This window comes from Pseudophryne corroboree, chromosome 10 (genome assembly GCF_028390025.1).
Source record: "Pseudophryne corroboree isolate aPseCor3 chromosome 10, aPseCor3.hap2, whole genome shotgun sequence".
In the NCBI taxonomy this organism is placed as follows: domain Eukaryota; kingdom Metazoa; phylum Chordata; class Amphibia; order Anura; family Myobatrachidae; genus Pseudophryne; species Pseudophryne corroboree.
Window position 1 is genome coordinate 94,015,414 of NC_086453.1, and position 20,886 is coordinate 94,036,299.

General features: G+C 43.9%; 1 protein-coding gene across 1 annotated transcript in view; it reads right to left on the reverse strand.

Annotated features, from left to right (window-relative positions):
* Positions 1–20,886, reverse strand: part of TOMM40 (translocase of outer mitochondrial membrane 40) — a 70,905-nt gene that overhangs the window by 28,906 nt on the left and 21,113 nt on the right. Inside the window, exon 8 of the mRNA XM_063942600.1 lies at positions 854–930. Coding sequence (XP_063798670.1) covers positions 854–930 — 77 coding nt within the window. The remainder of the gene's footprint in view (positions 1–853; positions 931–20,886) is intronic.

The following is a 20,886-nucleotide window of genomic DNA, read 5'->3' on the forward strand; positions in this document are numbered from 1 at the left end:
TATCCCTTATCCAAAATGCTTGGGACCAGAGGTATTTTGGATATCGGATTTTTCCGTATTTTGGAATAATTGCATACCATAATGAGATATCATAGTGATTGGACCTAAATCTAATCAAAGAATGTATTTATGTTACACATACACCTTATACACACAGCCTGAAGGCAATTTTAGCCAATATTTTTTATAACTTTGTGCATTAAACAAAGTGTGTGTACATTCACACAATTCATTTATGTTTGATATACACCTTATATACACAGCATGAAGGTCATTTAATACAATATTTTTAATAACTTTGTGTATTAAACAATGTTTGTGTACATTGAGCCATCAAAAAACAAAGGTTTCACTATCTCACTCTCACTCAAAAAAGTCAGTATTTCGGAATATTTGGATATGGGATACTCAACCTGTATAGGGATCATTTTATACAGCGCACCAGGGGAGCTTTCAGTTGTAAGCCATATTGTCACTGGGTGCCTGTTGTTCCGGTGATTTCATAGTCTGCCCTGCAGTATTACTGTATTAAAAAAGGAACTACTGCATTTACTATGCACTGGCCCATTTGTCAGGACTTGCTACATTGTTCAGTATTCTGTTGTTCCATTTCCATCTGCTGCTATTCAGTACTGTACTGTAGTTGTCCTTAGTGGAGTAATCGCCACCCAGTGGTGAAGCTGTATATTGCATTCTGTGGATCCTTTAGCGATTTATCACTCCTTACTTCGCCAACCTGCACTTTTTGTATGGCGTGACTAGGACGCCTGTATGGGGCAGCAACAGCAACGATGAGCGCGGCTACATATGTATATTCTTCCCTTTGCGGAACCAAAACTGGGTTGCAACATACCTGGTCATTGGCTTTATGGTAATACGTTGCATGTGCTCCCGCCTGACCCAGGGTTAGCGTTGCCGTCCAATTGGAAGCTTCAAAAAAAAAAAAAAAAATAATATATATAACACATTAGTGCTGCATAATAATGATCTGGGGTAGATTTACCAAAGCCGGTTAGTTCTGTATGCCTCTAAAATGTCCAATGAAATAAACTAATTGTGGGGGATTAGGGGGACAAGGCTTGCCAGCGCGGTTCCGCCCTTTAAAGATAACGTGAACTCAGATCTAGCTATCCCGAAGCTAATTCACTTATATGATTAAATCTACTCATATTTTCATCTGTGGAGGAAAAAAAATCCCCTAAAACAATTACAATGCAGAGCAAAGAAAAAATGCAAAGATTTTACGCTTCAAACAGTCATAGCATGGAGATATGTTTGATACACTGCCAGTAAAATAAAAAAGTTAGAAGAGGAAGCAAATTGTAGCCAAAAAAAAATATGAGACTACTAAATCATAAGACAAAAGTATAAAAAAAAGAATCAGGAACTGAACCATTGATAGGTGATCACACAGAGCTTTTATACGTTGGACTGGATCCATATCCTGTAGAAAGTCCATTGGCACTCTAGGCATCTTCACCCCTCATTGGGTGCAGAGTTCCCTCCCCACACACCGTTACTGCCAACTGGACTGTCAGACGGGGAGTGTGGATATGGGCCATTTAATCATATCCTAGTACCTTAATTCTTCATTAACCATTGAGTAGCTAAAAACTGCATAGGTAAGCTGCTGCTGGCTGTTGACCATTAATGACCGCGGCTGGTGCTCAGTGTGGGGACACCAGAGAGGTTTAAAAAACAATGAATATTTTAGATCCCCCCTAACCAAGGCTTTGGAGTTGGAGACAATTTTGGGTTGAGTTGGAATAAAGATGTACTGCCTCAAGCTTCAAAAGTTTCCAGTGATCGTATTAACACAAATACAAGTGTCTAGGACTCCTCATTTCCCATTTATCGGGAAGTCCTTCAGATCAGTCTCATGCGTTTCCGGACATATATGAGCAAGCAGGACCATTACCTTGCAGAAAAGATAAAATGGCAGGGGGGAAGCAAAAAGAAGCAAAGGAAGAAGAAGCACAGCAGTGGTTGCTCTCTGTTCTGAAAAACAAAGTTATTCAAAATAGGAAATAAACAAGCAGCAAAGTGAAGTGAAGTCAAACCGTCCCTTGTCTAAACTGATCTGTGGTAGTGGTGCATGCAAACGGTGCGATTTCGGCTTATGGACGACATCAGCTAGAAACTGCCCGGAGGCATGAGTCTGCCTAACAGCAATATCAGCCCTGCCTGCAGAGTCTATGTTTTCTTACATGCCGATCCCGCGGGAGCGCGCATCGGCATTGCAACAGCATACACATGGTGCGATTTGCACTAACTTTTCTTGCGATTTTGACTATATAGTCAAAATCGTTAGGAAAAAAAAAAAATCGCACTGTGTGTACACACCATTAGAAACGCATAAGCGGAGGGATATAATGGAGTCTGAGGCCGCAGCCGATCACAATTTGCTTATTTTCGTACAGCAAACTGCGTCCATCTGCAAATCCGGCCCTTCGTGCGGTGAGAGAAGATCAGCCTTGCTGCATCATATATAAGATGGTTTGAACTGAACAGATGGGTGAAGGAAATGCCAGAAAGGAGGCGGCTGCAGTAGCTGATGCAGGAGAGGAGAGATAGTATAATTTACAGTTATCTAAATACTGCCAATCATATTAGGCGGCGCTGTACAGTGGATACAATGGACTCTAGGGTCAGACCCACTTACAGGTGTTCATGATGCATGGAAGACACTTCTGAAAGTCAAACTCCCACATAATGGAAAATAATTAAATAAACTAACTTGATTCAGTTTTTAGATTTGCTATAAAATAATGAAATGAATGTGAGGGAAAGCATGAGCTTTTATATTGTATTATCTAGCTATATGAAGGGGTATATGCAATTGCGGTCGAATTCCCAAAAATGTCGAAAAACGGGAAATTTTCGCCCCAAAAAAAAATTGGACAATGCAATTCAGTACTTTTCGTCAAAAAAAACGGACTTTCCAAATTCGACTTTTTGAAATTCGACATTTGTCAAATTCGACATTTCTGCAATGTTACAAATGCGGCAATTCGACAAAAGTATAGACAGTAAATTCGTCATTTTCAATCCGCCACACTTTGCTGGCGGAATCTAATAAAAAAATTTAAAAACATGTTTTTTTGTGTTTTTTTTTTATTGGTAATAGCATATCTATTTATATTAGAAGGGATTAGGTACTTGGTTTGTCTATTTTGGAGGCGCAAGTATTATTTATATATTTTTAAAAATATATATATTTTTTTAAAATGGAATGTTAAAAATCAGGAAAAAAAATTGCGTGGGGTCCCCCCTCCTAAGCATAACCAGCCTCGGGCTCTTCAAGCCGGTCCTGGTTCTAAAAATCCGGGGGGAAAACTGACAGGGGATCCCCCGTATTTTTGAAACCAGCACCGGGCTCTGCGCCTGGTGCAAAAAATACAGGAGGACAAAAAGCGTAGGGGTCCCCCGTATTTTTTACACCAGCATCGGGCTCCACTAGCTGGACAGATAATGCCACGGGGGAGGGGTCACTTTTATACAGCGCCCTGCGGCCGTGGCATTAAATATCCAACTAGTCACCCCTGGCCGGGGTACCATGGGGGAGTGGGGACCCCTACAATCAAGGGGTCCCCCCCCCAGCCACCCAAGGGCCAGGGGTGAAGCCCGAGGCTGTCCCCCCCCATCCAAGGGCTACGGATGGGGGGCTGATAGCCTTGAGAAAATTTAAAGAATATTGTTTTTTCCAGTAGTACTACAAGTCCCAGCAAGCCTCCCCCGCAAGCTGGTACTTGGAGAACCACAAGTACCAGCATGCGAAAGAAAAACGGGCCTTCTGGTACCTGTAGTTCTACTGAAAAAAAATACCCAAATAAAAACAGGACACGCACACCGTGAGAGTAAAACTTTATTTCACACATGTCGACACACACATACTTACCTATGTTCACACGCTGACTGTCCACTTCTCCAAGTAGAATCCACGGTGTACCTGTGAATAAAATTATACTCACCTGATCCAGTGTCCTGTGGTCTTTTATTATAATCCACGTACTTGGCAAAAAAAACAAAAAACGAACACCCGGACCAGGCGGACTGAAAGGGGTCCCATGTTTACACATGGGACCCCTTTTCCCGAATGCAGAGACCCCCCCGTGACTCCTGTCACAGAAAGGTCTCTTCAGCCAAACAGGAAGCGCCACTTCGTGGCACTCTCCTGATTGGCTGTATGCGCGTCTGAGCTGGCAGACTGCGCATCGCACAGCTCCCTCCATTAGTTTCAATGGTGGGAACTTTGCGGTCAGCGGTGGGGTTACTGACCGCGGGTGACCTCACCGCTGACCGCAAAGTTCCCACCATTGAATATAATGGTAAGGCTTTGCGATGCGCTGTCTGACAGCTCAGACGCGCATAGCCAATCAGCAGAGTGCCACGACGTTGCGCTCGCTGATTGGCTGAAGGGACCTTTCTGTGACAGGAGTCACGTGGGGTCCCGGAATTCGTGGAAAGGGGTCCCATGTGTAAACATGGGACCCCTTTCAGTCCGTTTGTTCCGGGTTGCAGTTTTGTTGTTTTTCCAAGTACGAGGATAATTAAAAAAGATCCGGACACTGGATTGAGGCGAGTATAATTTCATTCACAGGTACCCCGGATTCTTCAGTGACGAGGGGGGCGTGGCAGTCGGCGGGTCAACATAGGTAAGTATGTGTGTGTCGGCATGTATGAAATAAACTTGTACTTTCAAGGTGTGTCTCCTGTTTTTATTTGGGTATTTTTTTCCAGTAGAACTACAGGTACCAGCGGGCCCGTTTTTCCACCCGCATGCTGGTACTTGTGGTTCTCCAAGTACCAGCTTGCGGGGGAGGCTTGCTGGGACTTGTAGTTCTTCTGGAAAAAACAATATTCTATCATTTTACTCAAGGCTATCAGCCCCCCATCCGCAGCCTTGGATGGGGGGGGGGGACAGCCTCGGGCTTCACCCCTGGCCCTTGGGTGGCTGGGGGGGGACCCCTTGATTGAAGGGGTCCCCACTCCCCCAGGGTACCCCGGCCAGGGGTGACTAGTTGGATATTTAATGCCACGGCCGCAGGGCGCTGTATAAAAGTGACCCCCGGCTGTGGCATTATCTGTCCAGCTAGTGGAGCCCGATGCTGGTGTAAAAAATACGGGGGACCCCTACTCTTTGTCCCCCGTATTTTTTGCACCAGGCGCAGAGCCCGGTGCTGGTTTTAAAAATACGGGGGATACCCTGTCAGTTTTCCCCCCGGATTTTTAGAACCAGGACCGGCTCGAAGAGCCCGAGGCTGGTTATGCTTAGGAGGGGGGACCCCACGCAATTTTTTTTCGTGGTTTTTTTACATTTTTACAAGTCTAATCAAAATCCGTCAAATCGGCCATTTTTCGACAGCGGGACTGTCGAATCCGTTTTTTATTGAATATGTTGAATTCCGGCACCCACTTGCCGGAATTAGACGGTCGAATTGTGTCGAATTAAAAAACGGGCGAAAAATTGCCACGATTCGCCGGCAATTGCATATACCCCAAAATGTAGTTTAACCATCTTCATACAAAGGTCTCCCAATGTCTTGCTACAGTCACAAATGATTCACAAGCAGCGTATGCTAAATTATACTGAGCATCCCATTCATTATTCAGGTAAATGACACATTAATGCTCCACTTGCTATTTGAATCTCCAAGTCTATATAAATTTCCCATCTGTTCAAGGCATTAATTACACTTCTATAATGCTTCCCATGTGTGCGTTATATACACCTGCTGGGTTTTCTTTAATGAGCAATTAAAACCCCACATAATTCATACGAAAATACCTGTTGGAACATGTACATAGAAACTGCATACAAATAACACATCTGTATTTTCATTAGTTCCGGCAGATATAACATGTGCAGAGAGTTAGATTTGGGTGGGGTGTGTTCAAACTGAAATCTAAATTGCAGTGTAAAAATAAAGCAGCCTGTATTTACCCTGCACAGAAACAAAATAACCCACCCAAATCTAACTCTTCTCTGCACATGTCATATCTGCCCTCCCCTTTAAGGAAGTGGATGCAAATAGCTTATACCCTCCATATCAGCTGTCACCATCTGTCTTGGTTGAATAGCGTTCCATTTGCGCAGTTTTTTTACGTTTGCAGAAAAATTGCAGCAATCTGGACGACTTCTATTCCCAAGCACTAATGCTGAAGGACCGCTTTGTGACTAGGGGCACAATCCCTTTAAAATAGATGACGCTACTGTATCTCTAAGCAGTGGCGGATTTAGGGGGGGGGCACCAAGGCACGTGCCCCCCCTGTCATTTTTAGTGCAGACTGACATGCGGACGAGTGTCCGCATGTCAGTCTGCGGTCTCGTTTCGTCCCCTGCTGTTAGGAGGGACACGGAGGGCACAGTGCGCGCCTCTCCTGTGTCCCTCCTGTGTCTCCGGCGGCCGCTGGTCTCATAAAGGAAGTGCCGTTCGTGAGCACTTCCTTTATTACAGTGACCCGCGGCCGCCGGAGACCCAGGAGGGACACAGGGAGGCGTGCACTGTGCCCTCCGTGTCCCTCCTAACAGCAGGGGAGCGGGGGGAGCAGCGGCGGCGGAAGGGGGGGGACGGGGGACGCACTGGGGGGGGAATATCTGGCACTGGGGGCATATTTGCAGGGAGGGGGGGGCGCGAATATCTGGCACTGGGGACATATGGCACTGGGGGGAATATCTGGCACTGGGGTCATATCTGGCACTGGGGGGGGGATATCTGGCACTGGGGGCATATGTGGCACTGGGGGGGGGGGGATATCTGGCACTGGGGGGAATAACTGGCAGGGAAGGGATATCTGGCACTGGGGCATTGTCTGGCACTGGGGGCATATGTGGCACTGGGGGGGGGGGTATCTGGCACTGGGGCATATGTGGCAATGGGGGCATATATAGCACTGGGGGCATATGTGGCACTGTCGGGGAATATCTGGCACTGGGGGTATATGTGTACCTGGCACATGGGGGGGGCTATATTTGGCACTGGGGGCATGTGAGTACCTGGCACCGTGGGGGAATATCTGGCACTGGGGACATATGTGGCACTGGGAGCACAGCCCTAGCAACAAGGACTACCTCCTAGCAACGAGCATGACACCCAGTGCATGAAACCCCTGGCAACGAGCATGACACCCAGTGCATGAAACCCCTGGCAACGAGCATGACACCCAGTGCATGAAACCCCTGGCAACGAGCATGACACCCTGAGCATGAAAACCCCTGGCACCGTGCATGGAACCAAGAGCATGAAACCCCTGGCAACGAGCATGACACCCAGTGCATGAAACCCCTGACAACGAGCAGGTATTTGAAAAGTAATTAGAAGCCTTACTGTAGGACTTAATGTGTAATGGGCATTACGGTGTGTGGCATAATGTATCACGGACATTGCGGTGTGTGTCATAATGTGTCGCAGGCATTACGGTGTATGGTATACTCTATCGCTGGCATTGTGATATGTGGTATAATGTCTCAGGGTCATTGCAGTGTGTGGCATAATGTATCACGGACATTGCGGTGTGTGTCATAATGTGTCAGGCATTACGGTGTGTGGTATACTATATCACGGGCATTGTGGTATGTGGTATAATGTCTCAGGGTTATTACAGTGTGGCATAATATATAACGGGCATTGCGGTGTGTGGCATAGGGTATAACGGGCATTGCGGTATGTGTCACAGGCATTACGGTGTATGGTATACTATATCACGGGCATTGTGGTATAATGTCTCAAGGTCATTGCAGTGTGTGGCATAATGTGTCCCAGACATTGTATGTGCTATAATGTATCAGGGGCAGTGCAGTGTGCAGCATAATGTATAACGGGCATGGCGATTCCTGTCATAATGTGACACAGGCATTACGGTGTGTGGCATAATGTGTCTGGGGCATTACAGTGTGTGCATATTGTGTCATGTGCATTATTGTGTGTGGAATAATGTCTAAGGGCCATTGCAGTATGTGGAATAATGTATACTGGGCATTACTATAAGGAGGAAAAATGACAAATAATGTAAGGGGCATGAATCAGGATTATTTTTCTTTTCTGTGGTGGCCAACGTCTGGGCGTGCAGGTTGCAAAACTGGGGTATAAGGTAGTCTTTTCCTGCAATACCACGCCCATTCCAACGAAGCCACGCCCATTACAACGAAGCCACGTCCCTTATGGTGCCCCCCCTGTAATTTTTTTCTGGATCCGCCCCTGTCTCTAAGGCTGCAATGAAAAATAGAGACGACTTTCTAATCTCCAGTCCTAGACCAAACAAGGAATTTAAAAGCAGACCCTTTAACACACAATATAACAAAGAATCAAATAAAAACAAATAAAAATCAATTGAACACCATTGGAACATGCTACTCAAAGACCCAGTCCTAGGCTCCAATTTACCACAAAAAACACAATTAATCTTTAAAATTGCCAGCACTCTAAAAAATATGTTGGCACCAAATAAACTTAAGTCCAAAACAGGTACTGCAGAAGGGGAAAAAAAGAAATAAAAAAATAAAAAAGGCAGTTCCTTCCTCACTCCTAGGATAGGTAGTCATCTTGCAACAAGTGCATTTGTTGCAAGTATATGGAGAAAATCCCTTTCGAGTTGGACAATGGTCACACGTATAGACTAAAAGACAATGTCATTTGCAATTCAAACTTCGTAATTTATAAGATCAGTTGCGGATGTAAACTGTGGTATATTGGGAAAACAAAGAAAAGTCAAATTACGCATACAGGAACATCTTCGAAATATTAAGAATAAGGTTATGACCCACAATCTACCCAAACATTTTGCAGAATGTCACAATTCAGATGTAAAAGATTTATCTTTTTACAATCACTGAATTTATAAGACCAAACCCTAGAGGAGGTGATGGGTAATTAGCATTATCCAAAAGGGAATCCTTCTGGATTTACACCCTAGATACCCTCTCCCCTAAAGGGTTAAATGAGAGCACTGACATTGTTTCATTTTTGTAAAAAATTAACATCAGTTTAGGTTAATTCTCTGTAATGTATTAGTGATAATGGTTTATCTTTTTGTATCTCTTTGTACCATTTTGTATGGCCTCCTTGTAGTACTTGTTTAGAACACAGTTATAAGGATGTTAGGATACATATGAATAGAGGGCACTCTTTATAGATAATTGTAATGGGAATAGAAAATAGCTCTATTGGTACATCTCTGTATCAAGAATATATTAGAATAGACCTAGCAGCCTTATCTTAGATAGTCTAACCTGTAAGGCCAGAAAGTATAAGTAATTCTCTAGGTATAGTATATCTAAATTGAGATTATCTGATTAAAATACAGATGTAAGTAAATACATTATTTACTCATATACCCCTACAGATTTAGCTTGGGAATATTATCACTTTTAGCATGGACACTACCGGGATGCGTTCCACTGAACTTAGGTAGAACTCAGATCGGGGAAATCACCGGAAATGATGCAGTGCGTTCCACCACCGGGGGCGGGAGCTTAAAACGGGAAGCGCAATACCACGCGCCTGGTCTGTAATCCGCCCACGGGGTGGAACCTGATGGAGTATCTCACCAGAGAAGACGCAGTGCGTTCCACTGCCGGAGGGTGGAACGCAAACAGGAAGCGCGGTCCAGCGCTCCGAGTTTGCGACCCATCCAAAGATAATGTTTAAGTGTGTTTCTTAGGGGAATTATGTACATTCATTATAGGTTGTGACATAAAGATCTATTTTCCTATTAAGGAATATAACTTCATTTAAGCCTATTGGGGCATTATGGGGGATCATCACTGCACTAAGGCATTATAGGTAACATTTGATAATAAATGTATGAGAACCTTTTAACCTAAAACATGGAGTCACCCAATGAAGTGACGATCTAATACACTCTCTAATAAGGATTAATTGCCAGATGAATAAACTATAGCTTAATGAAGCTCATATCCTTTATACCATTTTAATAGACAGGAAGTGATGTCACATCCTGTTACTGTTATAAGGAGCCTCAGGGAACCCTGTGTTATATTTCCCTGGTGGCGAGCTACATGCACACGTTTGGCCGTTCATTATAAGGACACATCCTAGTAAGTATCTCCTTTATGTTTCCCTTAGGTTTTTTATTTTTCTCCTCTAACTCAATCTCAGCCCTGGTTTAGGGGAATCCTTTGTAGTTAGGCTGATCCTTATGAATTGTTCATTCTTATATTGCTTGTTATGAAATAGCTTATTTATTCTTTTGACTTTATGGCCTCATTATATATTAGGGCCACCTTTATAATTGAAACTTGTTTTACATACGGATAGAAAGGAGATAATGTTTCATATGTGTATACATTGGATTAGTGTGGCTGCTTAATTTGATTGTGTACTAATGAGCATTATTATTATTTTTAATATTTAAGGTATGTACGATTGGAATCTAGCTTATCTCAACAGACTTACCTTATTTTATTCAGTTGTTTGCTATATTATGGTATATTTGGTCCTTTGTTATTAATATTATGTATATGTTCTGGTGTATGGAATAATGATAAACTGTACGCATTGATTTTTTCCCTCCTCCCCATGTTTAGAGACTAGATGGCCTAAGATATTTTTATCCCAATATTGGGATAACAGCTTCTAAAGAAAGATCTATTTACTTTGTTGCATCTTTTAGGCATGTCCTTTTGACCTATTAGGATATGCCCTTTGGTCCTTTAAATCTCATTCTAAATAAATGACCTTACCTTAAATGCACTTCAATTTACTTTGATGATATACCCCATAGGTTTTACCTTGGTCCTGTGTGGGGAGAACACCTATCCTTATTGTTTTAAATATTTAATTAATAACCACACCTTTGTTAAAGGTTGGCATTATTATTTAAAATTTTTGAAAATAACTACCCGCATCTTTGGTACACCTGTAATGGGACTCAATTTTTAATCACTAGATTTATAGAGTAGAAATTTTCAATCCGTGTGGATCCACTTGATATGTGAAGTCCACACAATTTACCATTTTTTGGTAGGTTTGCACAGTATATCTCCTCACTTTTACCCCCACCCTCACTAAATTTGCATATCTTAATGTCAAGTATTTTTTCCACCTAGAAGTCACCTACCCCCTGAAGAAATTAAACTGCACGAAACGCGTAGGTTTCATCATTCATTCACCACCAATCAGCCTGTATATTCATCTTAGAGCTCACACCTTTAAGGTGAGAGTCATAACCTGTATACCATCTAGCGTGCGGTGTGTGTACATAAAAGATTCTTATACACTGGTATATTTATGCTTTTAAAAGAACCTTATGTCATATCTGAATATTTGTGAAACAAATGATTAAACTCATTTACTGAATTTATGTTTCTGTTGGGTGACATATTTCTTGGTGAGAGGGTATATTCCGAGGCCACAATTCGTTCTAAAGGAAGAACCTGAATTGTGAATTCCACAATCCGTAAAATATGGTTGGTGTGTGTGTGTGTGTGTGTGTGTGTGTGTGTGTGTGTGTGTGTGTGTGTGTGTTTTTAACCTTCTCACCTTAATTAGTTTATCTTGGATATATTTAAAAAATTACTGCCGGACTATCCTACTGCACAGCTTATTCACAGGCTCCCAAAACCCAAAAAAGTATCTGAAGATGCACCCAGGGATATGATAATGAGTATACACTATTATCAAACTAAGGAACAAATCTTGAGATCAACCAGAGATAACTTAAAAGGCAGAAAAACACTGGGAAATGTACAAATATTTGGAGATATTTGAACAGCAAAACTGGTCAAGAGAAGATACTTTTCTAGAGTCACAAATGCTCTCAGACAAGCAAACATGTCATATAAATGGTTCTTCCAGGTTAAATTAATTGTGAATCATGAAGGAACTAGAAGAATGAGGACTTAAAACCTTAGATGAAGGGAAAATCTGGTATGCCTCTAGGCCACAAGAGTGGAGTACAATTGGTCGGATGTCAGCCACAAATAAAGACAGTGGTTCTTTGAGTAAAGACAGAGGAATAACCCTGAAGAGGGGAAGGGGGTAAACACTTTTTTTCCCCTCACTGTACAAGTCAAAATGTAACAAAAAAGAAACGTATATGAAAAGAGTTTCATGGAGAGTATAATCTAGTTGTATTTGAAGCAGGTATGTTTAAGAAAACACATTTTGAAATTAGTCTATATTGAGCTTATATGTATTGTAATATGAAGCCACGAAGTGTGCTGTTTTGGGTTTTTTGGATTTTTTTTTGGACACTATTAGAAGGGAAAGATGCTCCTTCTTAAAAAAGGGTAAAAGTATAAGGCGGTATAGGGAGACTTACAACAGATCACAAACAGACTTGACAATCTTAAATTAATTCACGTACAAACATTTATATTTAGAAATGAATATTTACACATACATATGGATTTTTAATTTTCTTTGATTTGTTTTTTTATTTTTTGCCGGTTTCCCTCTGCCCCTCTTTCCTTTTACACACACACACACACACACACACACATCTATTGCGTGCGTCAATATATATGCACTCCATGCCTTTTGGTATGATTTTTTTTTTTTTTTTTTTTTTATATTCTTTATATATTTTTTTCCCGGCTTCTTTCAGCCTGTATAGATTACTTTCATAAAATACAGACTAACAGTTTGATATGAAATTAATAAAAATGAAAAGGATAGATAAGGGCTGTTTTTGCATTATAATATGTTATGTTTGGGTATATACACAATTATATCATACGGGGGGGGGGGGGGGGGCTTAATAGAAGAATTTGAATGAGAAAGTTTGGGTAGATATTCTGAATTATACGGAGTGATACTGGGAGATGTTTGCTTCAATTTGAGGTGCTTTATTAGGATATGCACTTTTTTATATATATATTTTTCAAAGAACATATGTATATGTTTTTATAATTATAGGCAGATTTTAAAATGAACTTATATATTATTGAGTTATTTGTATAAATAAATTATAAATGTTGAGACTATAGACGCATTATTCCTAGTCTAATGACACTAATAAATAAAAAAATATATATATATATATATATATATATATATATTTAGTGTATTTACTAAGGCTGGTAACTACAGGAACAGCTGAAGAGAACTAATCAATTAACCAATTAAGAACTGGAGATTTAAAAAGGTGATGGTTCTGACAGTCTCAAGTCTTGAAGTTCCGATGCATTGTGGGACGAAATGCGTTGACAGACATCTATTCACCTGCACCTGATCAATGCCACAGGTTACAGACACTACACTGCTTCAGTGACAGAATCCATCCACAGCGGCGAGATACCAACTGCCCACTCCAGCCATTGTGCACCCCTCCCCGGGGCGGTGACCGCCTCACCACCAGAAGGAGAGGCGGGACCTCACCGCTTACCGTTTGATCAGAGCAGGAGAGATAGTACCAGTAGCGCTACGCTCACCACTGAACGGAGAAGGTGAGACAGTACAAGCAGCGCCACGCTACTCGGGGCTGGAACATCATCATCCCCAGGAAGAGGATAAGGAGTCCTATAAAAGAGAGCATAACATCCCCATGTTCGGGTAACTAGATTAACGGTCACGCTTCTGATTCAGATAGTAATATTAAATATAGCCGGGACGCCGGCTCCTTTAAATAAAGGAAGCGGAAACAGTGTTAACACTAAAACAGCCTGTGGATTCATCGTGTGATGTTACTTATTTGAAACTGATAGTGTAACAATACCACCCCTAGCTATTAATTACAAAGTGTATATATGTCCTTCCTAGTCCATTATCTTAGTGGGATTATTGGAATGATTTAAGGATTTTTATATGTGCCAAAGGATACTTGGAGCATTGAATATAGCTTATGTATGATTTGTTAGGGTAATGTATGTTTTGTGTGTATATTTTAATTAAAAATAATTGTGTTTTTGTTTGAAACAAAGGTCTCCTAGTAAGTTATTCTAGTAAATGTGCAGCCCATCATATCTCTACTGCCTATTTTATAGATCAACACCCAAAGCGCAGTGCTGTTTCCCTAATGGTTCAGATCAGGCCAAAGATCAAAGAAAAAAAAGTCATGTTACAGTACAGTGTTATTAGCTAATAGGGGGAGATATTTAGTTACACACAGAGCCTGATTCTGAGATTTACATTAAAGATCTGCACATGAGCAGGCACCGCACTGTACACGCACAGATCTAGTCCTATGACATCCTGAGCAACCTCAGGGTTACTAGATGTCCTAGGTTACAGGTACCATATGGCACTCACCCCCCACCAGAAGAGGCCGGTGCAGGGCACAGGAATCCTTGCCAGCGGAGCTCCTGCCATGTCCTGTAAATGCCTGAAACAGAGCTGGACTCGGAAGAGTGGATGCACACGCATACCGCACAGTCACTATGAGACCACACCCACACCGCCTACAGCTCGCTGCCTTACTTGGACAAGATGGCTTATATCCCTACCATGCACTGAGCTGCGGATCCTTTGGTTCCCTCTGATACTTAGGGCACGGTACAGGTGTCCCATTTGACCCTCCCCTGTTGCCTGCCCTGTATATGTATTGTAGGGGCAGTACGGATGGTGTAATGGTTAGCATTACTGCCTCATAGCACTGAGGTCAAGGGTTCGATTCCCACCATGGCCCTAACTGCGGAGTCTGTATATTCTCCCCGTACTTGCGTGGGTTTCCTCCGGGTACTCCGGTTTCGTTCCACAATCCCAAAAATATACTGGCAGGTTAATTGGCTCCCAACAAAATTAACCCTAGCGTGAATGTGTCTGTGTGTACATGTGGTAGGGAATATAGAGTGTAAGCTCCACTGGAGCAGGGACTGATGTGAATGGGCAAATATTCTCTGTAAAGCGCTGCGGAATATGTGTGCGCTATATAAATAACTGGTAATAATAATAATAAAAAATAAATATTGTGTTGGCTTTTGTCTGATATTTGTTATGTTTTTTGTGATACAGGGCATAAGATAAAAACAATCCCATAGATCTGAAACAAAAAGAACAAAGGAGGGAAGAATTCATAAATGGAAAGTAGAAAAGAGAAAGACAGAGAGGTAAGATTATAAATATGATGGTCAATAAATGTTAAAGGTCTAAACCAGAGGTTCTCAAACTCGGTCCTCGGGAGCCCACACAGTGCATGTTTTGCAGGTAACCCAGCAGGTGCACAGGTGTATTAATTACTCACTGACACATTTTAAAAGGTCCACAGGTGGAGCTAATTATTTCACTTGCGATTCTGTGAGGAGACCTGCAAAACATGCACTGTGTGGGCCCCCGAGGACCGAGTTTGAGAACCTCTGGTCTAAACTCTCCCCAAAAGAGGAAAAGAGCATTAAAATACTTCCATACTCAAAAAGTTCATCTGGTAGCGCTTCAGGAGACACTTCTCAAGAACAGCTCCCCCAACTTTTCTTGATAATAGATACACAAAACCATTTATCTAATGCTATCAATCAGAAATGTGGAGTAGCTTTATTATTTAGCTGTAAGATTAACTTCGAGCTTGAGACCTAAATCATGGCTAAAGCAGGAAGATATATCATCTTCAAAGGGGGTCTTACATGGTAAAGAGATCACGGTGCCATCTGTGTATGCACCTAATGCTTTGCAAATAGCTTTCAGAAAAACCTTTCTATAAAAAAAATAAGAATTTACTTACCGATAATTCTATTTCTCGGAGTCCGTAGTGGATGCTGGGGTTCCTGAAAGGACCATGGGGAATAGCGGCTCCGCAGGAGACAGGGCACAAAAAGTAAAGCTTTTCCAGATCAGGTGGTGTGCACTGGCTCCTCCCCCTATGACCCTCCTCCAGACTCCAGTTAGGTACTGTGCCCGGACGAGCGTACACAATAAGGGAGGATTTTGAATCCCGGGTAAGACTCATACCAGCCACACCAATCACACTGTACAACTTGTGATCTAAACCCAGCTAACAGTATGATAACAGAGGAGCCTCTGAAAGATGGCTCCCTAAACAATAACCCGAATTGGTTAACAATAACTATGTACAAGTATTGCAGATAATCCGCACTTGGGATGGGCGCCCAGCATCCACTACGGACTCCGAGAAATAGAATTATCGGTAAGTAAATTCTTATTTTCTCCATCGTCCTAGTGGATGCTGGGGTTCCTGAAAGGACCATGGGGATTATACCAAAGCTCCCAAACGGGCGGGAGAGTGCGGATGACTCTGCAGCACCGAATGAGAGAACTCCAGGTCCTCTTTTGCCAGGGTATCAAATTTGTAGAATTTTACAAACGTGTTCTCCCCTGACCACGTAGCTGCTCGGCAGAGTTGTAATGCCGAGACCCCTCGGGCAGCCGCCCAAGATGAGCCCACCTTCCTTGTGGAATGGGCCTTAACAGATTTAGGCTGTGGCAGGCCTGCCACAGAATGTGCAAGTTGAATTGTGTTACAAATCCAACGAGCAATCGACTGCTTAGAAGCAGGCGCACCCAACTTGTTGGGTGCATACAGTATAAACAGCGAGTCAGATTTTCTGACTCCAGCCGTCCTTGAAATGTATATTTTTAAAGCTCTGACAACGTCCAACAACTTGGAGTCCTCCAAGTCACTTGTAGCCGCAGGCACTACAATAGGCTGGTTCAGGTGAAACGCTGATACCACCTTAGGGAGAAAATGCGGACGCGTCCGCAGCTCTGCCCTATCCGAATGGAAAATTAAATAAGGGCTTTTATAAGATAAAGCCGCCAGTTCAGATACTCTCCTGGCGGACGCCAGGGCCAGTAACATAGTCCCTTTCCATGTGAGATATTTCAAATCCACATCTTTTAGTGGTTCAAACCAATGGGATTTGAGGAAATCTAAAACTACATTTAGATCCCACGGTGCCACCGGAGGCACCACAGGAGGCTGTATATGCAGTACTCCTTTGACAAAAGTCTGGACCTCAGGAACTGAGGCCAATTCTTTTTGGAAGAATATTGACAGGGCCGAAATTTGAACCTTAATAGATCCCAATTTGAGACCCATAGACAATCCTGATTGCAGGAAATGTAGGAAACGACCCAGTTGAAATTCCTCCGTCGGAGCACTCCGATCCTCGCACCACGCAACATATTTCCGCCAAATGCGGTGATAATGCTTCGCGGTGACTTCCTTTCTTGCCTTAATCAAGGTAGGAATGACTTCTTCTGGAATGCCTTTTCCTTTTAGGATCTGGCGTTCAACCGCCATGCCGTCAAACGCAGCCGCGGTAAGTCTTGGAATAGACACGGTCCCTGCTGAAGCAGGTCCTGTCTTAGAGGTAGAGGCCACGGATCGTCCGTGACCATCTCTTGAAGTTCCGGGTACCAAGACCTTCTTGGCCAATCCGGAGCCACTAGTATCGTTCTTACTCCGCTTTGCCGTATGATTCTCAATACCTTTGGTATGAGAGGCAGAGGAGGAAACACATACACCGACTGGTACACCCAAGGTGTTACCAGCGCGTCCACAGCTATTGCCTGCGGATCTCTTGACCTGGCGCAATACCTGTCCAGTTTTTTGTTGAGGCGAGACGCCATCATGTCCACCATTGGTCTTTCCCAACGGTTTATTAGCATGTGGAAAACTTCTGGATGAAGTCCCCACTCTCCCGGGTGAAGATCGTGTCTGCTGAGGAAATCTGCTTCCCAGTTGTCCACTCCCGGGATGAACACTGCTGACAGTGCTATCACGTGATTCTCCGCCCAGCGAAGGATCCTGGCAGCTTCTGCCATTGCACTCCTGCTTCTTGTGCCGCCCTGTCTGTTTACATGGGCGACTGCCGTGATGTTGTCCGACTGGATCAACACCGGTCTTCCTTGAAGCAGAGGTTCCGCCTGGCTTAGAGCATTGTAGATTGCTCTTAGTTCCAGAATGTTTATGTGAAGAGACTTTTCCAGGCTCGACCACACTCCCTGGAAGTTTCTTCCTTGTGTGACTGCTCCCCAGCCTCTCAGGCTGGCGTCCGTGGTCACCAGGATCCAATCCTGTATGCCGAATCTGCGGCCCTCCAATAGATGAGCCCTCTGCAACCACCACAGAAGAGATACCCTTGTCCTTGGAGACGGGGTTATCCGCAGGTGCATCTGAAGATGCGACCCTGACCATTTGTCCAACAGATCCCTTTGGAAAATTCTTGCATGGAATCTGCCGAATGGAATTGCTTCGTAAGAAGCCACCATTTTTCCCAGGACTCTTGTGCATTGATGTACAGACACCTTTCCTGGTTTTAGGAGATTCCTGACCAGGTCGGATAACTCCTTGGCTTTTTCCTCGGGAAGAAAAACCTTTTTCTGAACCGTGTCCAGAATCATCCCTAGGAACAGCAGACGAGTTGTCGGCATTAATTGGGATTTTGGAATATTCAGAATCCATCCGTGCTGCTTTAGCACCTCTTGAGATAGTGCTAATCCCATCTCTAGCTGTTCTCTGGACCTTGCCCTTATTAGGAGATCGTCCAAGTATGGGATAATTAATACGCCTTTTCTTCGAAGAAGAATCATCATCTCGGCCATTACCTTTGTAAAGACCCGAGGTGCCGTGGACAAACCAAACGGCAGCGTCTGAAACTGATAGTGACAGTTTTGTACAACGAACCTGAGGTACCCCTGGTGTGAGGGGTAAATTGGAACGTGGAGATACGCATCCTTGATGTCCAAGGATACCATAAAGTCCCCTTCTTCCAGGTTCGCTATCACTGCTCTGAGTGACTCCATCTTGAACTTGAACTTCTTTATGTACAGGTTCAAGGACTTCAGATTTAGAATAGGCCTTACCGAGCCATCCGGCTTCGGTACCACAAAAAGAGTGGAATAATACCCCTTCCCTTGTTGTAGAAGAGGTACCTTGACTATCACCTGCTGAGAGTACAGCTTGTGAATGGCTTCCAAAACCGTCTCCCTTTCGGAAGGGGACGTTGGTAAAGCAGACTTCAGGAAACGGCGAGGTGGATCTGTCTCTAATTCCAACCTGTACCCCTGAGATATTATCTGCAGGATCCAGGGATCTACCTGCGAGTGAGCCCACTGCGCGCTGTAATTTTTGAGACGACCTCCCACCGTCCCCGAGTCCGCTTGAGAAGCCCCAGCGTCATGCTGAGGCTTTTGTAGAAGCCGGGGAGGGCTTCTGTTCCTGGGAAGGAGCTGCCTGTTGCTGTTTCTTCCCTCGACCTCTGCCTCGTGGCAGATATGAATAGCCCTTTGCTCTCTTATTTTTAAAGGAACGAAAGGGCTGCGGTTGAAAAGTCGGTGCCTTTTTCTGTTGGGGAGTGACTTGAGGTAGAAAGGTGGATTTCCCGGCTGTAGCCGTGGCCACCAAATCTGATAGACCGACTCCAAATAACTCCTCCCCTTTATACGGCAAAACTTCCATATGCCGTTTTGAATCCGCATCGCCTGTCCACTGTCGCGTCCATAAAGCTCTTCTGGCCGAAATGGACATAGCACTTACGCGTGATGCCAGTGTGCAGATATCTCTCTGTGCATCACGCATATAAAGAAATGCATCCTTTATTTGTTCTAACGACAGTAAAATATTGTCCCTGTCCAGGGTATCAATATTTTCAATCAGGGACTCTGACCAAACTACCCCAGCACTGCACATCCAGGCAGTCGCTATAGCTGGTCGTAGTATAACACCTGCATGTGTGTATATACTTTTTTGGATATTTTCCATCCTCCTATCTGATGGATCTTTAAGTGCGGCCGTCTCAGGAGAAGGTAACGCCACTTGTTTTGATAAGCGTGTTAGCGCCTTGTCCACCCTAGGAGGTGTTTCCCAGCGCTCCCTAACCTCTGGCGGGAAAGGGTATAATGCCAATAATTTCTTTGAAATTATCAGCTTTTTATCAGGGGCAACCCACGCTTCATCACACACGTCATTTAATTCTTCTGATTCAGGAAAAACTATAGGTAGTTTTTTCACACCCCACATAATACCCTGTTTAGTGGTACCTGTAGTATCAGCTAAATGTAACGCCTCCTTCATTGCCAAAATCATATAACGTGTGGCCCTACTGGAAAATACGGTTGATTCGTCACCGTCACCACTGGAATCAGTGCCTGTGTCTGGGTCTGTGTCGACCGACTGAGGCAAAGGGCGTTTTACAGCCCCTGACGGTGTTTGAGGCGCCTGGACAGGCACTAATTGATTGTCCGGCCGCCTCATGTCGTCAAACGACTGCTTAAGCGAGTTGACGCTATCCCGTAATTCCACAAATAAAGGCATCCATTCTGGTGTCGACCCCCTAGGAGGTGACATCCCCATATTTGGCAATTGCTCCGCCTCCACACCAATATCGTCCTCATACATGTCGACACACACGTACCGACACACAGCAGACACACAGGGAATGCTCTAAACGAAGACAGGACCCACTAGCCCTTTGGGGAGACAGAGGGAGAGTCTGCCAGCACACACCAAAAAGCGCTATATATGACAGGGATAGCCTTATAATAAGTGCTCCCTTATAGCTGCTTTATATATATCAAGATATTGCCATTAAATTTGCCCCCCCTCTCTGTTTTACCCTGTTTCTGTAGTGCAGTGCAGGGGAGAGACCTGGGAGCCGTCCTGACCAGCGGAGCTGTGAGAGGAAATGGCGCCGTGTGCTGAGGAGATAGGCCCCGCCCCTTTTTCGGCGGGCTCGTCTCCCGCTATTTTGTGAATACAGGCAGGGGTTAAATATCTCCATATAGCCTCTGGGGGCTATATGTGAGGTATTTTTAGCCTTTTAATAGGTTTTCATTTGCCTCCCAGGGCGCCCCCCCCCAGCGCCCTGCACCCTCAGTGACTGCGTGTGAAGTGTGCTGAGAGGAAAATGGCGCACAGCTGCAGTGCTGTGCGCTACCTTTAGAAGACTGCAGGAGTCTTCAGCCGCCGATTCTGGACCTCTTCTTACTTCAGCATCTGCAAGGGGGCCGGCGGCGCGGCTCCGGTGACCAT